General features: G+C 46.9%; 1 protein-coding gene across 2 annotated transcripts in view; it reads right to left on the bottom strand.

The window, feature by feature from the left end:
- The window catches only part of LOC141105616 (C-type lectin domain family 2 member E-like), a 181,411-nt gene that overhangs the window by 51,529 nt on the left and 113,426 nt on the right, over positions 1 to 16,456 (bottom strand). For both annotated transcript variants that reach the window (XM_073595569.1, XM_073595568.1), the window contains exon 4: positions 9,994 to 10,157. In XM_073595569.1, the coding sequence (XP_073451670.1) occupies positions 9,994 to 10,157 (164 nt within the window). The remainder of the gene's footprint in view (positions 1 to 9,993; positions 10,158 to 16,456) is intronic.

The raw sequence follows: 16,456 nt of genomic DNA, 5'->3' as shown, positions 1-16,456 counted from the left end.
TAGCCCGGAGAAAAAAAAAAAAAAAAAAAGGGAACAAGAAGGAGGGAGTACCAAGAAAACGGGGGAAACCCCCCCCCCCAACTCAAACCTCTCCCCTCCCCTTACTCCTCTCCAATCCCCAATATATGGGCAGGTCCATGCCTTGCCTCAATCCCCCTTCATCATTCTCATCCCGGGCATCCTCCGCTAATATCTTAGATCCCTTTTCTCCCATTTTAGTCAGAACGGCCCTATTCTATCAGGTTACTTTCTTCCTGTTTATACTATCTCAGTTGATTGTTGTTTCCAGGCTTTCCATATTTCATCAAATTCCTCCTGTCTATCCTTGATCCTGTATACCCATTCTTCCGCCTCCATTATTTTATCTACTTCTTTTTTCCATTCTAACATTGTTGGACATCTAATATTTTTCCAGTACCTTGGCACCAGTGCCTTTGCCGCATTCAACAAATGGGGGGTGATACTCTTTTTGTAAACTTTGTTCGGCGTTGGCATCCCATGGAATAGGAAGTGAAATGCTGAAAATTCTATATGTTTTACCGTCATCCTCCTGATCCAAGGGGCCACCGCCTCCCAAAATTTTTTAATTTTCGGGCATGTCCAGAAAATTGCTGGTGTTCTTTTGATCCTATTAGTACCACAGTCAGGCAGCTAGACTATTTACAATTAGTGCAGTGCGTCCTGCTCACAGTGTTCAGCTAAACCTACAAGTTAGTGGGGTGCGTCCACCTCACAGTGTTCAGCTAAAGCTACCTGTAGAAGGTTGGTGGTGTTCTCATACTACAGGCAGGCAGTTGATTTTGCTAGCTGCAGTATCAGTACATATATATATATATGTATATATATATATATATATATATATATATATATATATCCCAGCTTAGTGCAGCTACAGGCCATTAGTATGTCTGGAAGGCCAAGAAGGAGAGGCAGACAGTCACAAGCCAATAAGAGAGGGCAAGCAGGCTCTGTGTCTAGAGGCAACAGTGCTGGTTGTGGGACGGTGCATCCTCATCAGCACGTGGCCATGGGACACGCTTGGCCTTTTTTTCGGCAGCTGGCCGTGTTGAGCCGCAACATGCGGAAGACTTGGTCGAGTGGATGACCAAGCCGATCTCATCCTCCTCATCCTCTCTCACCCATGCCCAGGGTACTTTGTCTGGCAAAGCAGCGGCCTCTTCCCTCGGCTCAATGTCATCAGTGACTCCTTCCCTAGCCCCACCATGTCCTCCTGAGGAGTCCCTCGAACTGTTTGACCACAGTGTTGGTTACATGCTCCAGGAGGATGCCCAGCGTTTGGAAGGCTCTGATGATGATACTGAGCTCGATGAAGGCAGTAACTTGAGCAAGGACAGAGGGGTTGCCCAAGAAGGACAGCAATCTGGCAGTCATGCTCCCCCTGCTGCAGCATACTGCCAGGTTTGCTCCAGTGATGAGGAGGGAGGGGATAATGAGGTCACTGACTCAACGTGGGTGCCTGATAGGAGAGAGGAGGAGGAGGTGGCACATCACCAACGAGGCAGGATGCCCTCCAGGGGCAGCACATTGACTGCATCACACCCCAAAGCTCCACATGTGCAGGGCGCTGCAGTCTCTGCGCGTTATTCAAAAAGTTCTTTGGTGTGGGCCTTTTTTGAGATGAGTGCATCAGATCGCACCGCTGCTATTTGCAACATATGTCTCAAGCGTATCTCGCGTGGCCAAAACATCTCCCGCTTGGGTACCACATGCTTGACCAGACATATGTTGACCTTCCATGCAGTTCGTTGGCAAGCGTATCTAAAAGACCCACACCAAAGAACAAAGAGGACCTCTCCTTGCTTCTCATCAGCTGAGATTTCCAACCCCACTAGACCTTCAGTCCTCTCTGAGACCTGCACTGAGAGGAATGAAGGTGTAGAATTAGGTGTGTCACAGCCAAGTACTTGTGGGCAATCTGCTTTTGGTACACCGACGTCAGATTGTACCAGGCAAATTTCCCTGCCCCAGCTGCTGCGCCGCCGAAAGAAGTTTGCTCCCAGCCATCCACATGCCCAGCAGTTGAATGCTAGCTTGGCAAAATTGCTAGCACTTCAACTGCTGCCTTTTCAGTTGGTAGACTCTGCCCCCTTCCGTGAGTTTGTGGAATGTGCGGTTCCTCAGTGGCAGGTACCCAAACGCCACTTTTTCTCACGGAAGGCGATTCCGGCTCTCTACCGGCATGTGGAAGGCAATGTCCATGCCTCGCTGGACAGGGCGGTCAGCGGTAAGGTGCATATTACCGCTGACTCATGGTCCAGCAGGCATGGACAGGGACGTTACCTAAGTTTCACGGCGCATTGGGTGACTCTGCTGGCAGCTGGGAAGGATGCAGGACAAGGTGCAGTAGTGTTGGAGGTTGTTCCGCCACCATGCCTCCAAAATGCTAATGATTGTGACACACCTCTCTCCTCCACCCCCTCCTATTCTTCTTCCTCCATGGCCTCTTCCTGTGCTTTGTCCTCGGAACCAGCGGTGCTCTGTAGCCGTTCAAGGGGCTACGCAAGTACGCAGGCCAAAAGATGCCATGCGGTGCTTGAGCTGGTGTGCTTGGGGGACAGGAGCCACACTGGGGCAGAGGTTCTGTCAGCTCTGCAGGGGCAGGTTCAGAGGTGGTTGATGCCACGCCAACTTAAGGCAGGAATGGTGGTTTGCGACAATGGCACCAACCTCCTCTCTGCCCTCCGACAGGGACAAATGACCCATGTGCCCTGTTTGGCTCACGTCCTTAACTTGGTGGTGCAGCGGTTCTTGGGCAGGTACCCGGGCTTACAGGATGTCCTGAGGCGGGCCAGGAAAGTCTGTGTGCATTTCCGCCGGTCATATAATGCCAGTGCTCGGCTGACGGACCTCCAAAAGGAGTTTAACCTGCCCAAGAACCGCCTAATCTGTGACATGCCCACCAGGTGGAACTCAACGTTGGCCATGCTGCAGCGGCTGCACACGCAGCAGAGGGCCATGAATGAGTACCTGTGCGACTATGGCACCAGGACAGGGTCAGGGGAGCTTGGTTTTTTTTCCCCACGCCAGTGGGCCATGATCAGGGATGCATGCACTGTCCTGTCACCATTTGAGGAGGCCACGAGGATGGTGAGCAGTGTCAGTGCATGCATCAGTGACACTGTCCCCCTTGTCCACCTGTTGGAGCACACGCTGCGTGGAATAATGGACAGGGCACTTGAGGCAGAACAGAGGCAGGAAGAGGAGGACTTCCTTAGCTCTCAAGGCCCCCTTTATCCAGACAGTGTTCCTGCGTGCCCGCCGATCACACAGGAAGAGGAGGAGGAGGAGGAGGAGGAGGAGGAGGAAGATTGTGTCAGTATGGAGGTGGAGCCTGGCACTCAGCATCAGCAGCAGTCTTTAAGGGATCAGTCCCAAGAAACACATGGACTTGTACGTGGCTGGGAGGAGGTGGCTGCGGACCATGTCGTCCTTAGTGACCCAGAGGACTCCAGACCGAATGCCTCAGCAAACCTACGCTGCATGGCCTCCCTGATCCTGCAAAGCCTGCGTAAGGATCCTCGTATTCGTGGTATCAAGGAGAAGGACCAATACTGGCTGGCAACCCTCCTTGATCCACGTTACAAGGGTAAGGTTGCGGACCTTATCTTGCCATCGCAGAGGGAGCAGAGGATGAAACATCTTCGGGAGGCCTTGCAGAAAGGTCTGTGCAACGCGTTCCCAGAGACTGGGAGGTTACAAACTCCTGTTTCTGGACAACGTGTTGCTGAGGCTTCGGTCAGTCAAAGAACGAGCGGTGGAGAAGGTGGCCATCTGACCGATGCGTTCAGACAATTTTTTGGTCCGCAGCCCCAAGGTATGATCGGTTCCAGCAACCATCGCCAGCGTCTGTTTTACATGGTGCAGGAATACCTAGGGGCAAGATCAGACTTGGACACCTTTCCCACCGAAAATCCTCTGGGTTACTGGGTCTTGAGGATGGATCACTGGCCAGAGCTTGCACAGTATGCAATTGAGCTACTGGCCTGTCCTGCATCCAGCGTTCTTTCGGAACGCACATTCAGTGCTGCTGGAGGCGTGGTAACCGATCACAGGGTGCGTCTGTCCACCGACTCGCTCGATCGACTGACCTTCATAAAAATGAATCAGTCTTGGATCACCACCAGCTACCAAGCACCTGATGCTGATGTAACCGAATAATTTTTTTTGAAATCTCAGATCCCTTCAAAGACTGCCTATGCTGATGCTGAGTGACTATCCCTGAGTAATTATCCTCTTCCTCCTCAATCATCACGCTGATAGCTTGTAAGAACATTTTTGGTTCTGGGCGCCACCACCAGTGCCTAAGGCACAATTTTTCAGCCCCTGTATAACAGGGGCGTGTAATTACAATTTTTGATGCAATACTTTGCAGCAGGGCTCGTTCCTGCATTCCAACTAGAGTGTCTGTGAGGGGTTGCAGTGTTGTGGCACCAGCACCAGTGCCTAAGGCCCAATTTTTCTGCCCCTGTTTAACAGGGGCGTGTAATTACAATTTTTGATGCAATACTTTGCAGCAGGGCTCGTTCCTGCGTTCCAACTAGAGTGTCTGTGAGGGGTTGCAGTGTTGTGGCGCCAGCACCAGTGCCTAAGGCCTAATTTTTCAGCTCCTGTTCAACAGGGGCATGTAATTACAATTCTTGATCTAATATTTCACAGCAGGGCCCTGTGAGGGCTTACAGTGTTGTGGCCACATGGTCGACCACGCCACCTAAAACGTCACAGTCCCAGCATGCCCAGGGACTGTGACATCATATGGGGGCGGGGTCTCCGCCTATATAAGTCACCACGGAGCCCTCAGAGACCAGTCCAGCCGGAGAGAACATCGTGTCAACATCTGGGGAAGAGAAGAGAAGCCCAGAAGCCCAGAAGCCCGGACCTCCGCTGGCAATAGAGCTACCTGAAGACAGCGGAGGGGCCGGCCGAAGAACCAGCCGGACGCCGGGAGAAGAGGAACCGGAGGGACCCCCGAAGCCGGAGCAAGATCCCCCCCCGGAGCTGTTTAATAAAATATTTTAAAAACCTTTGTTGTGTTTTATTATTTACACTTTTTCCCTAGGTGAATGGGTAGGGGTACCATGTACCCCATACTCATTCACATAGGGTGGGGGGGCCGGGATCTGGGGGCCATCTTATTATAGGGGGCTCCCGGATTTCGATAAGCCCCCCACCCGCAGACCCCGACAACCAATGGCCAGGGTTGTCGGGAAGAGGCCCTTGTCCTCATCAACATGGGGACAAGGTGCTTTGTGGGGGGGGGCACCGCAAGGCGCCCCCTCCCCCAAAGCACCCCCCCATGTTGAGGGCATGCGGCCTGGTACGGTTCAGGAGGGAGGGGGGCGCTCGCTCGTCCCCAACCCCTTTCCTGACCGGCCGGGCTGCGTGCTCGGATCGGGGTCTGGTATGGATTTTGGGTGGACCCCCACGCCGGTTTTTCGGCGTAGGGGATTCCCCTTAAAGTTCCATACCAGACCTAAGGGCCTGGGATGCTCGCCGCAATGGAAAAATTTGTTTTTCCTATTGCAGCGAGCGCGAGATGCAGTAACCTGCTCCTCCGTCGTATCTGGTCCGTCGGACCAGCATACAGACGAACGGGCTTTCCGTCAGGAACTGAGTCCGGCGGAGTTACGACGTAAGATTTGAAGCAAGTTTCAAATCTAAAGTACGTCGGATTTCCGGCCGAAACGGTCCGTCGGAAGTCCAATGGAGACCACACACGGTCGGATTGTCTGCCGGATTTGGTCCAGCGGCGTCCGTCGGACTTTTGCATGTGAAAAGTCCGACCGTGTGTACGCCCCATAAGGCGACATTGAAGTCACCCCCTAAGAGCAGTGTGCCTTTCATTCCCCCCCCCCCCGTATTTTTCTTTCCTCTACCCCTTTCCCCCATCCTGTAACACACCTGTGTATAAATGGGCTCAATCAAACTTGTCTCCCTCCCTCATGTCAAGGGACCTAATATCCCCAAAAAAAGAACGCAAATTTTCTGTGAATGTTGGTGGATATATGCCAGTGCTGTTTTTTTACAGGAAATGCATTTTTCCTCCTCCAATGCCCCTAAACTAGGAAATGTTTGCTTCCCCATCTCGTATCACAGCTTTTCCCCTAACTCTAAATCGCAAGGTGTCTCCATGGCCTTAGCTAGGGCTCTGCTGTGGATACTGGAAGATAAGAGGACAGACTCTCAGAGCCAATATCTACTTATATAGGGCAGGGTACATATGCATCTTATAGGTAATTCTGTGAACTATATCTTATATAAATACTGGCAGCTTATACAAATATTAGGATGTGGGCCATAGATAAGGTCAACTGTAAACTCCTGCAGAGAGACCAGTAGAGGGCATGGAAATTGACAGGCAATACTGTGAACTATATTGTTTACAGATACCAGTAATGTGTAGACCATAGACAAGATCAACATAAATTTCTGCAGAAAGACCAATAGTGTGCAGGTGTTTCGGCAGGTAATACTGCAAACTACATCCTATACTAACAATAATGTCCTATAAACAGCAGAGCAGACCAAGTAAGGGGACAAGGAGGCCATCAAGCAAGACAACATAGTCCAAGGACTATCTGACTGAGTGCAGAGCCGTAAAGACGAGCTGAAAACTGCAATGGGGCAGTTCCTTTATAAAAGTGCCCACACCCGGGGTATAGGAGCACCAGGACAAAGAGTAATCTCCTCGGGCTTGTAGCAGGGATATTCAATTAAAAAGCAAATAACATCCATAGTAGGTGGAGGAGAAAAAGTGATAGAGAGTATGTACCCCTGAAGTTGAGATGCAGGAGTTCACCTCCCAGGGCATAGTTGACAACCTACTATGTTGATCAGCAGCATTAGACTTTATTCTCCACAGGCAACGGTGCACAAGGAAAGTTAGCTCTAGAACACCAACGTAATTTAGGAAGGGCTGAGGAAGAAGGATGGGCGCCTTTCCCTTCAGGTAAATCAAACAGGTTCTCTACCACCACTTGCTCGGCACCCAAAAACCTGAAGATGGCTAGAAGTTGATCACAGATTTTGACATTGAAAGGATGGCCCCATTTTTATAGTGCCCCATAATCCCAGATCATGATGAGCAAAGGCTTCCCGATCCTATGCATTGCAATAGTTGCTTTTGAAAGGTCAGGCAAGAAGGTGATTTGGGCCCCTTCAAACTTGAAGGCCCTGAGTCTCCATGCACACTGCATCATTTCTTCTTTGAAGGAGAACAACAGCACCCTGCACAGGAGGTCAGGAGGGCGAGACTGAGAGCCATTGCAGGGATCTTCAAGCCTATGGACTAACAAGCGTAATGGGGTCAGTAGCTATCCTTATTAAGTCAGCACTAGAGGTAGCCTCGGGCATCCCCCTTGTTTCACTGAGAGTGGTTTTCCCCATTATCAGCTCTCAGGCACAGGGAGAAGAGGGCATGTGGCTGTTGGGTATGGGCTCTCTCCTATGCATCCATAAAAGCACTTAATTGTTGTGAGCAGGCATCTAAATCTTCTACTCTGGCAGAAATACAGGATACTTGTTTTAAAATGAAAAAGAGAGAGAAGTGGGACTTTAAATGAAGCACACAGCAGCACAACGCAGGTCAAGTGACCAACATTCATTTATTTGGTATAATCCATGGTATGTAAAAAACATTTTGGGCATCCAACCTCTAAAATGCTGTGGGCATCCAGCCTCTATATAATAAACCATGGATTGATTATACATAAAATACACATAAATTACACAATAGGTCATGATCCATTGTCACACAGAGAGCACAGATAACAATCAATATGCATGTGTACATTTGTTACTATGATTAGACTCAAAAAGAGCCAATAAATTAGGACAAATAATTATAATAATAAAAGAGATTTAATGCCATGAGAGATACTTATGGAGGTAAGTGGAATCATTGAAATTTTGGTATTCCATGATATGGGAAGATTGGTAATAATCAAAGCTCTACGCGTTTCACGGTATGGCAACTGCTCATCAGGAGCATACGTCATGGAATGATTCTAAAAAATAAATATGCATAAGTATCTGTCATGGCATTAAATCTCTTTTATTATTATAAAGGACGCAGGGCGTCCTTGTGGCACTATGTTTCCGGCGGTCTGTCGCTGTTTGGTGGACGGACTGGGGGGATGGATTGGCGCTAATCGCCTGACGGCTGAGCCACCCAGGTGAAAGTGCTCCACTCTCAGATGTTGTCTGTTGACTTGATGTGGGGGGCTGGGCCATGATGGAACACCTATATAGGCATCTCCAAGGCTGGCCTTCACACACTGCACTTTCCTTCCTGTGCAGCATCACACTCACATGCTTGGAATTGTCCACTCTGTGCACACCAGGTATCATTCTTTTTTCCCTAATTTTTCTTTTTCATCAGTCTTTATTGTTCATGTTCTTTCTTGGCCTCATTTTTCTCTTTGTTTTTTTTTTGTTCTCCACTCCTTCCTATCCCACTCTCTCTCCTCATTTCCATGTTGTCACCACATCACTCTTTTCACATTTTCTCATACTTACACATCAACACATATCACTATGATTTGTTTCATCTAGGTTTCCCACATGGAGGTCCGCATCCTACTCTCATTGCACCCACCAGTAATGGTTTTGCCTATGGCCGTTGTTCCCATTCCCGCAGATCACCCTGGCGTTGGGCGGCTTTGCTTTGCAGCTCTCTGCGATTCTGGATGCTGTTTCACTGGATCGCTGATGCAGACGTGAGTTTGGACGCAAAACCTTTAATTCATTCTATACAAGTAAAATATTTGTATACAAAACCTTTTTTCATTCCCTGTTTATTTACTGAAAAACTTTTTTTTTTTTTTTTACAAATAAAAATATTTTTTAGAATCATTCCATGACGTATGCTCCTGATGAGTGGTTGCTAAACTGCGAAATGCGTAGAGCTTTGATTATTACAAATCTTCCCATATCATGGAATACCAAGATTTCAATGATTCCACTTACCTTCATAAGTATCTCTCATGGCATTAAATCTCTTTTATTATTATAATTATTTGTCCTAATTTTCATGGCTCTTTTTGGGTCTAATCATAGTAACAAATGTACATATGCATATTGATTGTTACCTGTGCTCTCTGTGTGACAATGGATCAAGACCTATTGTGTAATTTATGTGTATTTTATGTATAATCAATCCATGGTTTATTATATAGAGGCTTGATGCCCACAGCATTTTAGAGGTTGGATGCCCAAAATGTTTTTTACATACCATGGATTATACCAAATAAATGAATGTTGCTCACTTGACCTGCGTTGTGCTGCTGTGTGCTTCATTTAAAGTCCCACTTCTCTCTCTTTTTCATTCTAACCAATGACCGGGATGGAGGCGAGCATCCCTTTGGTGCTAGCTTCATTTAAAGTCCTTTTTTGAGGATACTTGTTTTAGGGCATTCACATCAGACTTAAGTGCTTCCTTGATCTCTGTAACCCACATGATGAGATCAGTTTTGGTAGAAAGAGAGTAGAGCAGGGAGAAAAGCTAAGATTGTACCACTGCAGAGACCACTCTGGACTGTGTCTCCTCAGAGCGAGGTGGAGATGGCTGTGACTGCCTGGCAGGAGAGGGGACTGGGGAAGTAGGCTGTGAAGAACAGTGAAGCCCCTGCAACCTGAAGAAGCAGCTTCTTTATGCTGCAGTGATTTGGTGGCTATCTTAGCCAGTGCCATATTAGCAGAGAGCATGGTGGGTCCGTGGGGCAAGGAAACAATAGGTATTCCCTCAGGTCTAGTTGAATAAGGGGTCCAGTGGGGTCTCTGTATATTGCCTGTGTTGACATAGGCCAGAAACCTCAGTAAAAATCTGGCAGAAGGCAGGGACTCAATGCAGGCTGCACAGAGCTAAGCTAAACTGCGTCTGCTATCTTCCATAGCCAGGGCACACCCCCAACAGAATTGTACTTCGATCATGTTGAGCATCAGGTCATGGGTGGAAAGGGGTTTATTATTACTCACCATTTCTTTCTCATTATCAATAATTGCCAGGGATGAATTGTTGGATTTGCAGAAGTTCTGGCTGTTCTTCCATGTATGAATCTGGTCTGAGAAATAATAACATTTTCCCCTGTATAAGACCCAGTCATCCATACACTGAACATATATTCTTTCAGGTGCCTTTCCTACAACCAGATGAGAGTTTATTTTAGCAATTTGTATACTTATTAACTATTAGACAGATATGTTTAGAAATTGACAAAGCTATTTAAAAGAAAAAAAGGATTATATAAAAATAAAAACAGAAATATCAAAGAACAAATAATCATTGTATAATAAAATGTTAATAAAATTGGGCTTGTTTAGTGTATGGAGGTGAAAGGCCCTATAAGAAAGTAGCAATACTGATAAAACTGGCAACACCACCTCAGGCTGTGTCACCTCCAGTAAAAGTTAAGTATATTTTGTATATCACATAGTAGGTGAGGTTGAAAAAGGACACAAGTCCATCAAGTCCAACCTATGAGTGTGATTATGTGTCAGTATTACATTACATATCCCTGTATGTTGCGGTCATTCAGGTGATTATCTAATAGTTTCTTGAAGCTATCAATGCTCCCCGCTGAGACCACCGCCTGTGGAAGGGAATTCCACATCCTTGCCGCTCTAATGGGGCGTACACACGGTCGGACTTTTCAGCTACAAAAGTCCGACAGCCTGTCCGACAGACTTTCGACGGACTTTCGACGGACTTGCGGCGGACTTTCTAACGAACAGACTTGCCTACACACGATCACACAAAAGTCCGTCGAATTCTTACGTGATGACGTACACCGGACTAAAATAAGGAAGTTGATAGCCAGTAGCCAATAGCTGCCCTAGCGTGGGTTTTTGTCCGTCAGACTAGCATACAGACGAGCGGATTTTTCGACCGGACTCGAGTCCATCTGAAAGATTTGAAGCATGTTTCAAATCTAAAGTCCGTCGGATTTGAGGCTGAAAAAGTCCGTTGAAAGTCCGGAGAAGCCCACACACGATCGGATTACCAGCCAGCTTTAGTCCGTCAGCGTCCGTTGGACTTTTGTAGACGAAAAGTCCGACCGTGTGTACGCGGCATTGCAGTAAAGAAGCCTCTATGTAGTTTAAGGTTAAACCTCTTTTCTTCTAATTGTAATGAGTGGCCACGAGTCTTATTAAACTCTCTTCTGCGAAAAAGTTTTATCCCTATTGTGGGGTCACCAGTACAGTATTTGTAAATTGAAATCATATCCCCTCTCAAGCGTCTCTTCTCCAGAGAGAATAAGTTCAGTGCTTGCAACCTTTCCTCATAACTAAGATCCTCCAGACCCTTTATTAGCTTTGTTGCCCTTCTTTGTACTCGCTCCATTTCCAGTACATCCCTCCTGAGGACTGGTGCCCAGAACTGGACAGCATACTCCAGGTGCGGCCGGACCAGAGTCTTGTAGAGCGGGAGAATTATCGTTTTATCTCTGGAGTTGATCCCCCTTTTAATGCATGCCAATATTCTGTTTGCTTTATTAGCAGCAGCTTGGCATTGCATGCCATTGCTGAGCCTATCATCTACTAGGACCCCCAGGTCCTTTTCCATCCTAGATTCCCTCAGAGGTTCTCCCCCCAGTGTATAGATTGCATTCATATTTTTGCCACCCAAATGCATTATTTTACATTTTTCTACATTGAACCTCATTTGCCATGTAGTCGCCCACCCCATTAATATGTATAGGTCTTTTTGCAAGGTTTCCACATCCTGTGGAGAAGTTATTGCCCTACTTAGCTTAGTATTGTCTGCAAATACAGAGATTGAACTGTTTATCCCATCCTCCAGGTCGTTTATAAACAAATTAAATAGGATTGGTCCCAGCACAGAACCCTGGGGAACCCCACTACCCACCCCTGACCATTCTGAGTACTCCCCATTTATCACCACCCTCTGAACACGCCCTTGTAGCCAGTTTTCAATCCATGTACTCACCCTATGGTCCATGCCAACGGACCTTATTTTGTACAGTAAACGTTTATGGGGAACTGTGTCAAATGCTTTTGCAAAATCCAGATACACCACATCTACGGGCCTTCCTTTATCTAGATGGCAACTCACCTCCTCATAAAAGGTTAATAGATTGGTTTGGCAAGAACGATTCTTCATGAATCCATGCTGATTACTGCTAATGATATCGTTCTTATTACTAAAATCTTGTATATAGTCCCTTATCATCCCCTCCAAGATTTTACATACTATTGATGTTAGGCTAACTGGTCTGTAATTCCGAGGGATGTTTTTTGGGCCCTTTTTAAATATTGGTCCTACATTGGCTTTTCTCCAATCAGCTGGTACCATTCCAGTCAATAGACTGTCTGTAAAAATTAGGAACAACGGTCTGGTAATCACCTGACTGAGTTCCCTAAGTACCCTCGGATGCAAGCCATCTGGTCCCGGTTATTTATTAATGTTAAGTTTCTCAAGTCTAATTTTAATTCCGTCCTCTGTTAACCATGGAGGTGCTTCCTGTTTTGTGTCATGAGGATAAACACTGCAGTTTTGGTTACTGAAGCCCCCCGATTTACTCGTGAAGACTGAGGAGAAGAATAAATTCAATACCTTTGCCATCTCCCCATCCTTTGTAACCAGATGTCCTTCCTCATTCTTTATGGGGCCAATATGGTCTGTCCTCCCTTTTTTACTGTTTACATACTTAAAGAATTTCTTGGTATTTTTTTTGCTCTCCTCCGCTATGTGTCTTTCATGTTCTATCTTAGCCGTCCTAACTGCACCCTTACATTTCTTATTGCATTCTTTATAAAGTCTGAATGCTGAGGATGATCCCTCAACCTTGTATTTTTTGAAGGCCTTCTCCTTTGCTTTTATATGCATTTTTACATTGGAGTTAAGCCATCCAGGATTTTTGTTCGCTCTTTTAAATTTATTACCCAATGGGATACATTGGCTAATGCCCTTATTTAATATGCTCTTAAAGCAAACCCATCTCTCCTCCGTATTCTTTGTTCCTAATATTTTATCCCAATTTATGCGTTTTAGCAAGGTTTGTAGTTTAGGGAAGTTGGCTCTTTTGAAATTCAGTGTCTTTGTGTTCCCTTCATGTTTCCTATTTGTGTGATTTATACTGAAACGAATTGACCTGTGATCGCTGTTACCTAAATTGCCCCGTATTTCCACATCTGTGATCAGGTCTGTATTGTTGGTAATCAGTAGATCCAGTAATGTTTTATTTCTAGTTGGTGCGTCTACCATCTGACCCATAAAATTGTCCTGCAAGACATTAAGGAACTGGCGAGCCTTAAATGAATGCGCGGTTCCCTCCGCCCAGTCTATGTCTGGATAATTAAAATCCCCCATTATGATAACACTTCCCATCCTTGCTGCTAATCCAATTTGTGATAGGAGATCCGTCTCCACTTCCTCCCTCAGGTTAGGGGGCCTATAGCATACTCCCAGTATTATTTTTTCCTTAGCTTCATCCCTTTGGAGCTCTACCCATAAGGATTCCACCTCCTCTCTAGCTCCCTCAGTGATGTCATCTCTCACATTCGCTTGTACATTATTCTTGATATATAGGCATACCCCTCCCCCTTTTTTACCCTCTCTATCCTTGCGGTATAGGGTATACCCTTGAATGTTTGCCAGCCAATCATGAGAGCTGTTGAACCAGGTCTCTGAAATTCCCACAAAATCCAAATCCTCCTTGTACAACAGTATCTCTAGTTCACCCATCTTGTCCGCCATGCTCCTGGCATTGGTGAACATGCCACATAGTTTAGACCGGTCGCATATTGTCCTCGTATTGGGTGTTTCAAGATTGCAACTAGGACTTGCTACTATACTCATCTTGTGTTTTTGTGCTTTGGTTAACCTACCACTAATGCCCCCAATACTACCCTCTGGAATATCTTCCACGCTGGCTATCACTGTTTCTGGACCCTCCCCCCATCGCCTAGTTTAAAAAACCCCTCTAACTTTTTGGCCATCTTCATTCCCAGCAGATCTGCACCCTCCTCATTTAGGTTCAGTCCGTCCCTTCTATAGTACCAGTTACTGACTGAGAAGTCGGCCCAGTCCTCCAGGAACCCAAACCCCTCCTTACTACACCAGCTCTTCAGCCACTTGTTTACTTCCCTAATCTCCCTCTGCCTTTCTGGTGTGGCTCGATGTACCGGTAGTATTCCTGAGAACACTACCTTGGAGGTCCTTTTCCTCAATTTAGCACCTAAGTCCCTAAAATCGTTCTTTAGGACACTCCATCTGCCTCTGACTTTGTCATTGGTGCCAACGTGCACCATGACAGCCGGGTCTTCCCCAGCCCCTCCCAGTAATCTGTCCACAAGATCCGTGATGTGCCGAACCCTAGCGCCCGGTAGACAACATACTGTTCGGCGCTTCAGGTCTTGGTTACAGATTGCCCTCTCTGTCCTTCTAAGAATTGAGTCCCCTACCACCAGAATCTGTCTTTCCTTTCCCTTTGCTGCCCCCCCACTCTCACTGGAGGAGTTCTTCCCCTGGCAGCTAGGAAAGTCCCTCATCTCCAGTAGTGCTGGTCCCTGACTGGTTTCACCAATGTCACTCAATGGAGCGTGTCACGGGCATGGCCAGAGCGGAGGCTGTTGGAGAGGACTGTGTGCAAGCCTGTTGCCCACCGATTATGGGCCCTAGCATTTGAGGTGAATGAGAAATCCAGTCTGAACTGTATTAATCGGACTCAGTCATGTATATATTGTATGGGGACTCCTTACTGTATATTTGTGTCCCTGAACAGGGAGGGGGGATTCCTCCAGCAGCCCCCTGCTGATAAGACTGATTCATTCTGCTGGGACACATCCTGTGAGGAGATGCTGGTGTTATCAACATGTGTTTATGTTAATTGAGAGAGCTGATCACATTAGCCACCAGCCCTGGCTAATAGACGAATGGTCTAGGCTGAGGAGGGGGGAGATTGTTGTTTGTATTGTTAATTGTATTAATGTGTGAAGCTCGGTGCCCACAAGACTGTCATCTGGTCTGGGTACATTTTGTAGTAAATTAGCTCATGTTAATTAGGTTAGCTTTGTGTCATCCCTGCTGTATAAAGGTCTGTGAGATCTCAAAATAAAAGTTAGTTCTGATGTACTCCAAGACTGGTGTTGTCTAGTTCTTGGGGTTCCTATAGCCAGATCCATTGGACTCGTGTTCCAGAACTTAGGAAGCGGTATATGACGGAAGCACTCAAGCGGAGTGTGGGACGTTCCGTGACATTGGTGGCAGCAGTGGGATGACACAAAGCTAACCTAATTAACATGAGCTAATTTACTACAAAATGTACCCAGACCAGATGACAGTCTTGTGGGCACCGAGCTTCACACATTAATACAATTAACAATACAAACAACAATCTCCCCCCTCCTCAGCCTAGACCATTCGTCTATTAGCCAGGGCTGGTGGCTAATGTGATCAGCTCTCTCAATTAACATAAACACATGTTGATAACACCAGCATCTCCTCACAGGATGTGTCCCAGCAGAATGAATCAGTCTTATCAGCAGGGGGCTGCTGGAGGAATCCCCCCTCCAGTCTCTTCAGGGACACAAATATACAGTAAGGAGTCCCCATACAATATATACATGACTGAGTCCGATTAATACAGTTCAGACTGGATTTCTCATTCACCTCAAATGCTAGGGCCCATAATCGGTGGGCAACAGGCTTGCACACAGTCCTCTCCAACAGCCTCCGCTCTGGCCATGCCCGTGACAGAGCGTACTTATTGGGATGCTCCAGTCCTGGATCGGCCTCGCTGGCACTTACCCCTCTACCACTCCTGACTGTCACCCATCTACTCTTTGCTAGTGCCTGCACCTCTTTGTCTCCACCCGCCTCTGTGCTGGCCCCTGCCAGCACCTGCCGTGTACGTTCCTGGCTCACCTTTAGTATGGAGGGACTTCTCAGTGCTGACAGTTGCTTCCCCAGATTCAGAACCTGGGCTTCCAGGGAAACAATGTGCTTACATTTTGCACAGCAGTATTCGCCCTCGATCGGATGATCAAGGAACGCATACATGCCGCAAGATGTACAAAGAGTCACCTCTCCACACCTGCCGGGCATCGTACCTATTAAATTTAGTGAGGATTGGGGATTTTACCCTGTCCAAATTACCTAATAGCTAGCTTCCTGGCACTAATACTCAAGACAATACACAGGTACACAACAAGACAATACACAGGTACTCACAGACCTACGTGCAATCGCAGAACAGTCGCAGACCTACGTGCACTCGCAATACTCAAGTATACAGTACACAATACGCAAGTACTAACGATCCACACACACTACTCAGACAACACTCAGATACTCACACTACACAGGTACTATGACCCCTGTTATAACCTCCTGTTTTAAACTCTGGTTTTTAACTCCCACTTATACCAGCTCCACTTACACCGAGTTCCTCAGACTGAGCTCTACACCCAGTTAAAT

Source organism: Aquarana catesbeiana, linkage group LG08 (assembly GCF_042186555.1).
Source record: "Aquarana catesbeiana isolate 2022-GZ linkage group LG08, ASM4218655v1, whole genome shotgun sequence".
NCBI classification, from domain to species: Eukaryota; Metazoa; Chordata; class Amphibia; order Anura; family Ranidae; genus Aquarana; species Aquarana catesbeiana.
This window is presented reverse-complemented; position numbering and strand designations above follow the sequence as displayed.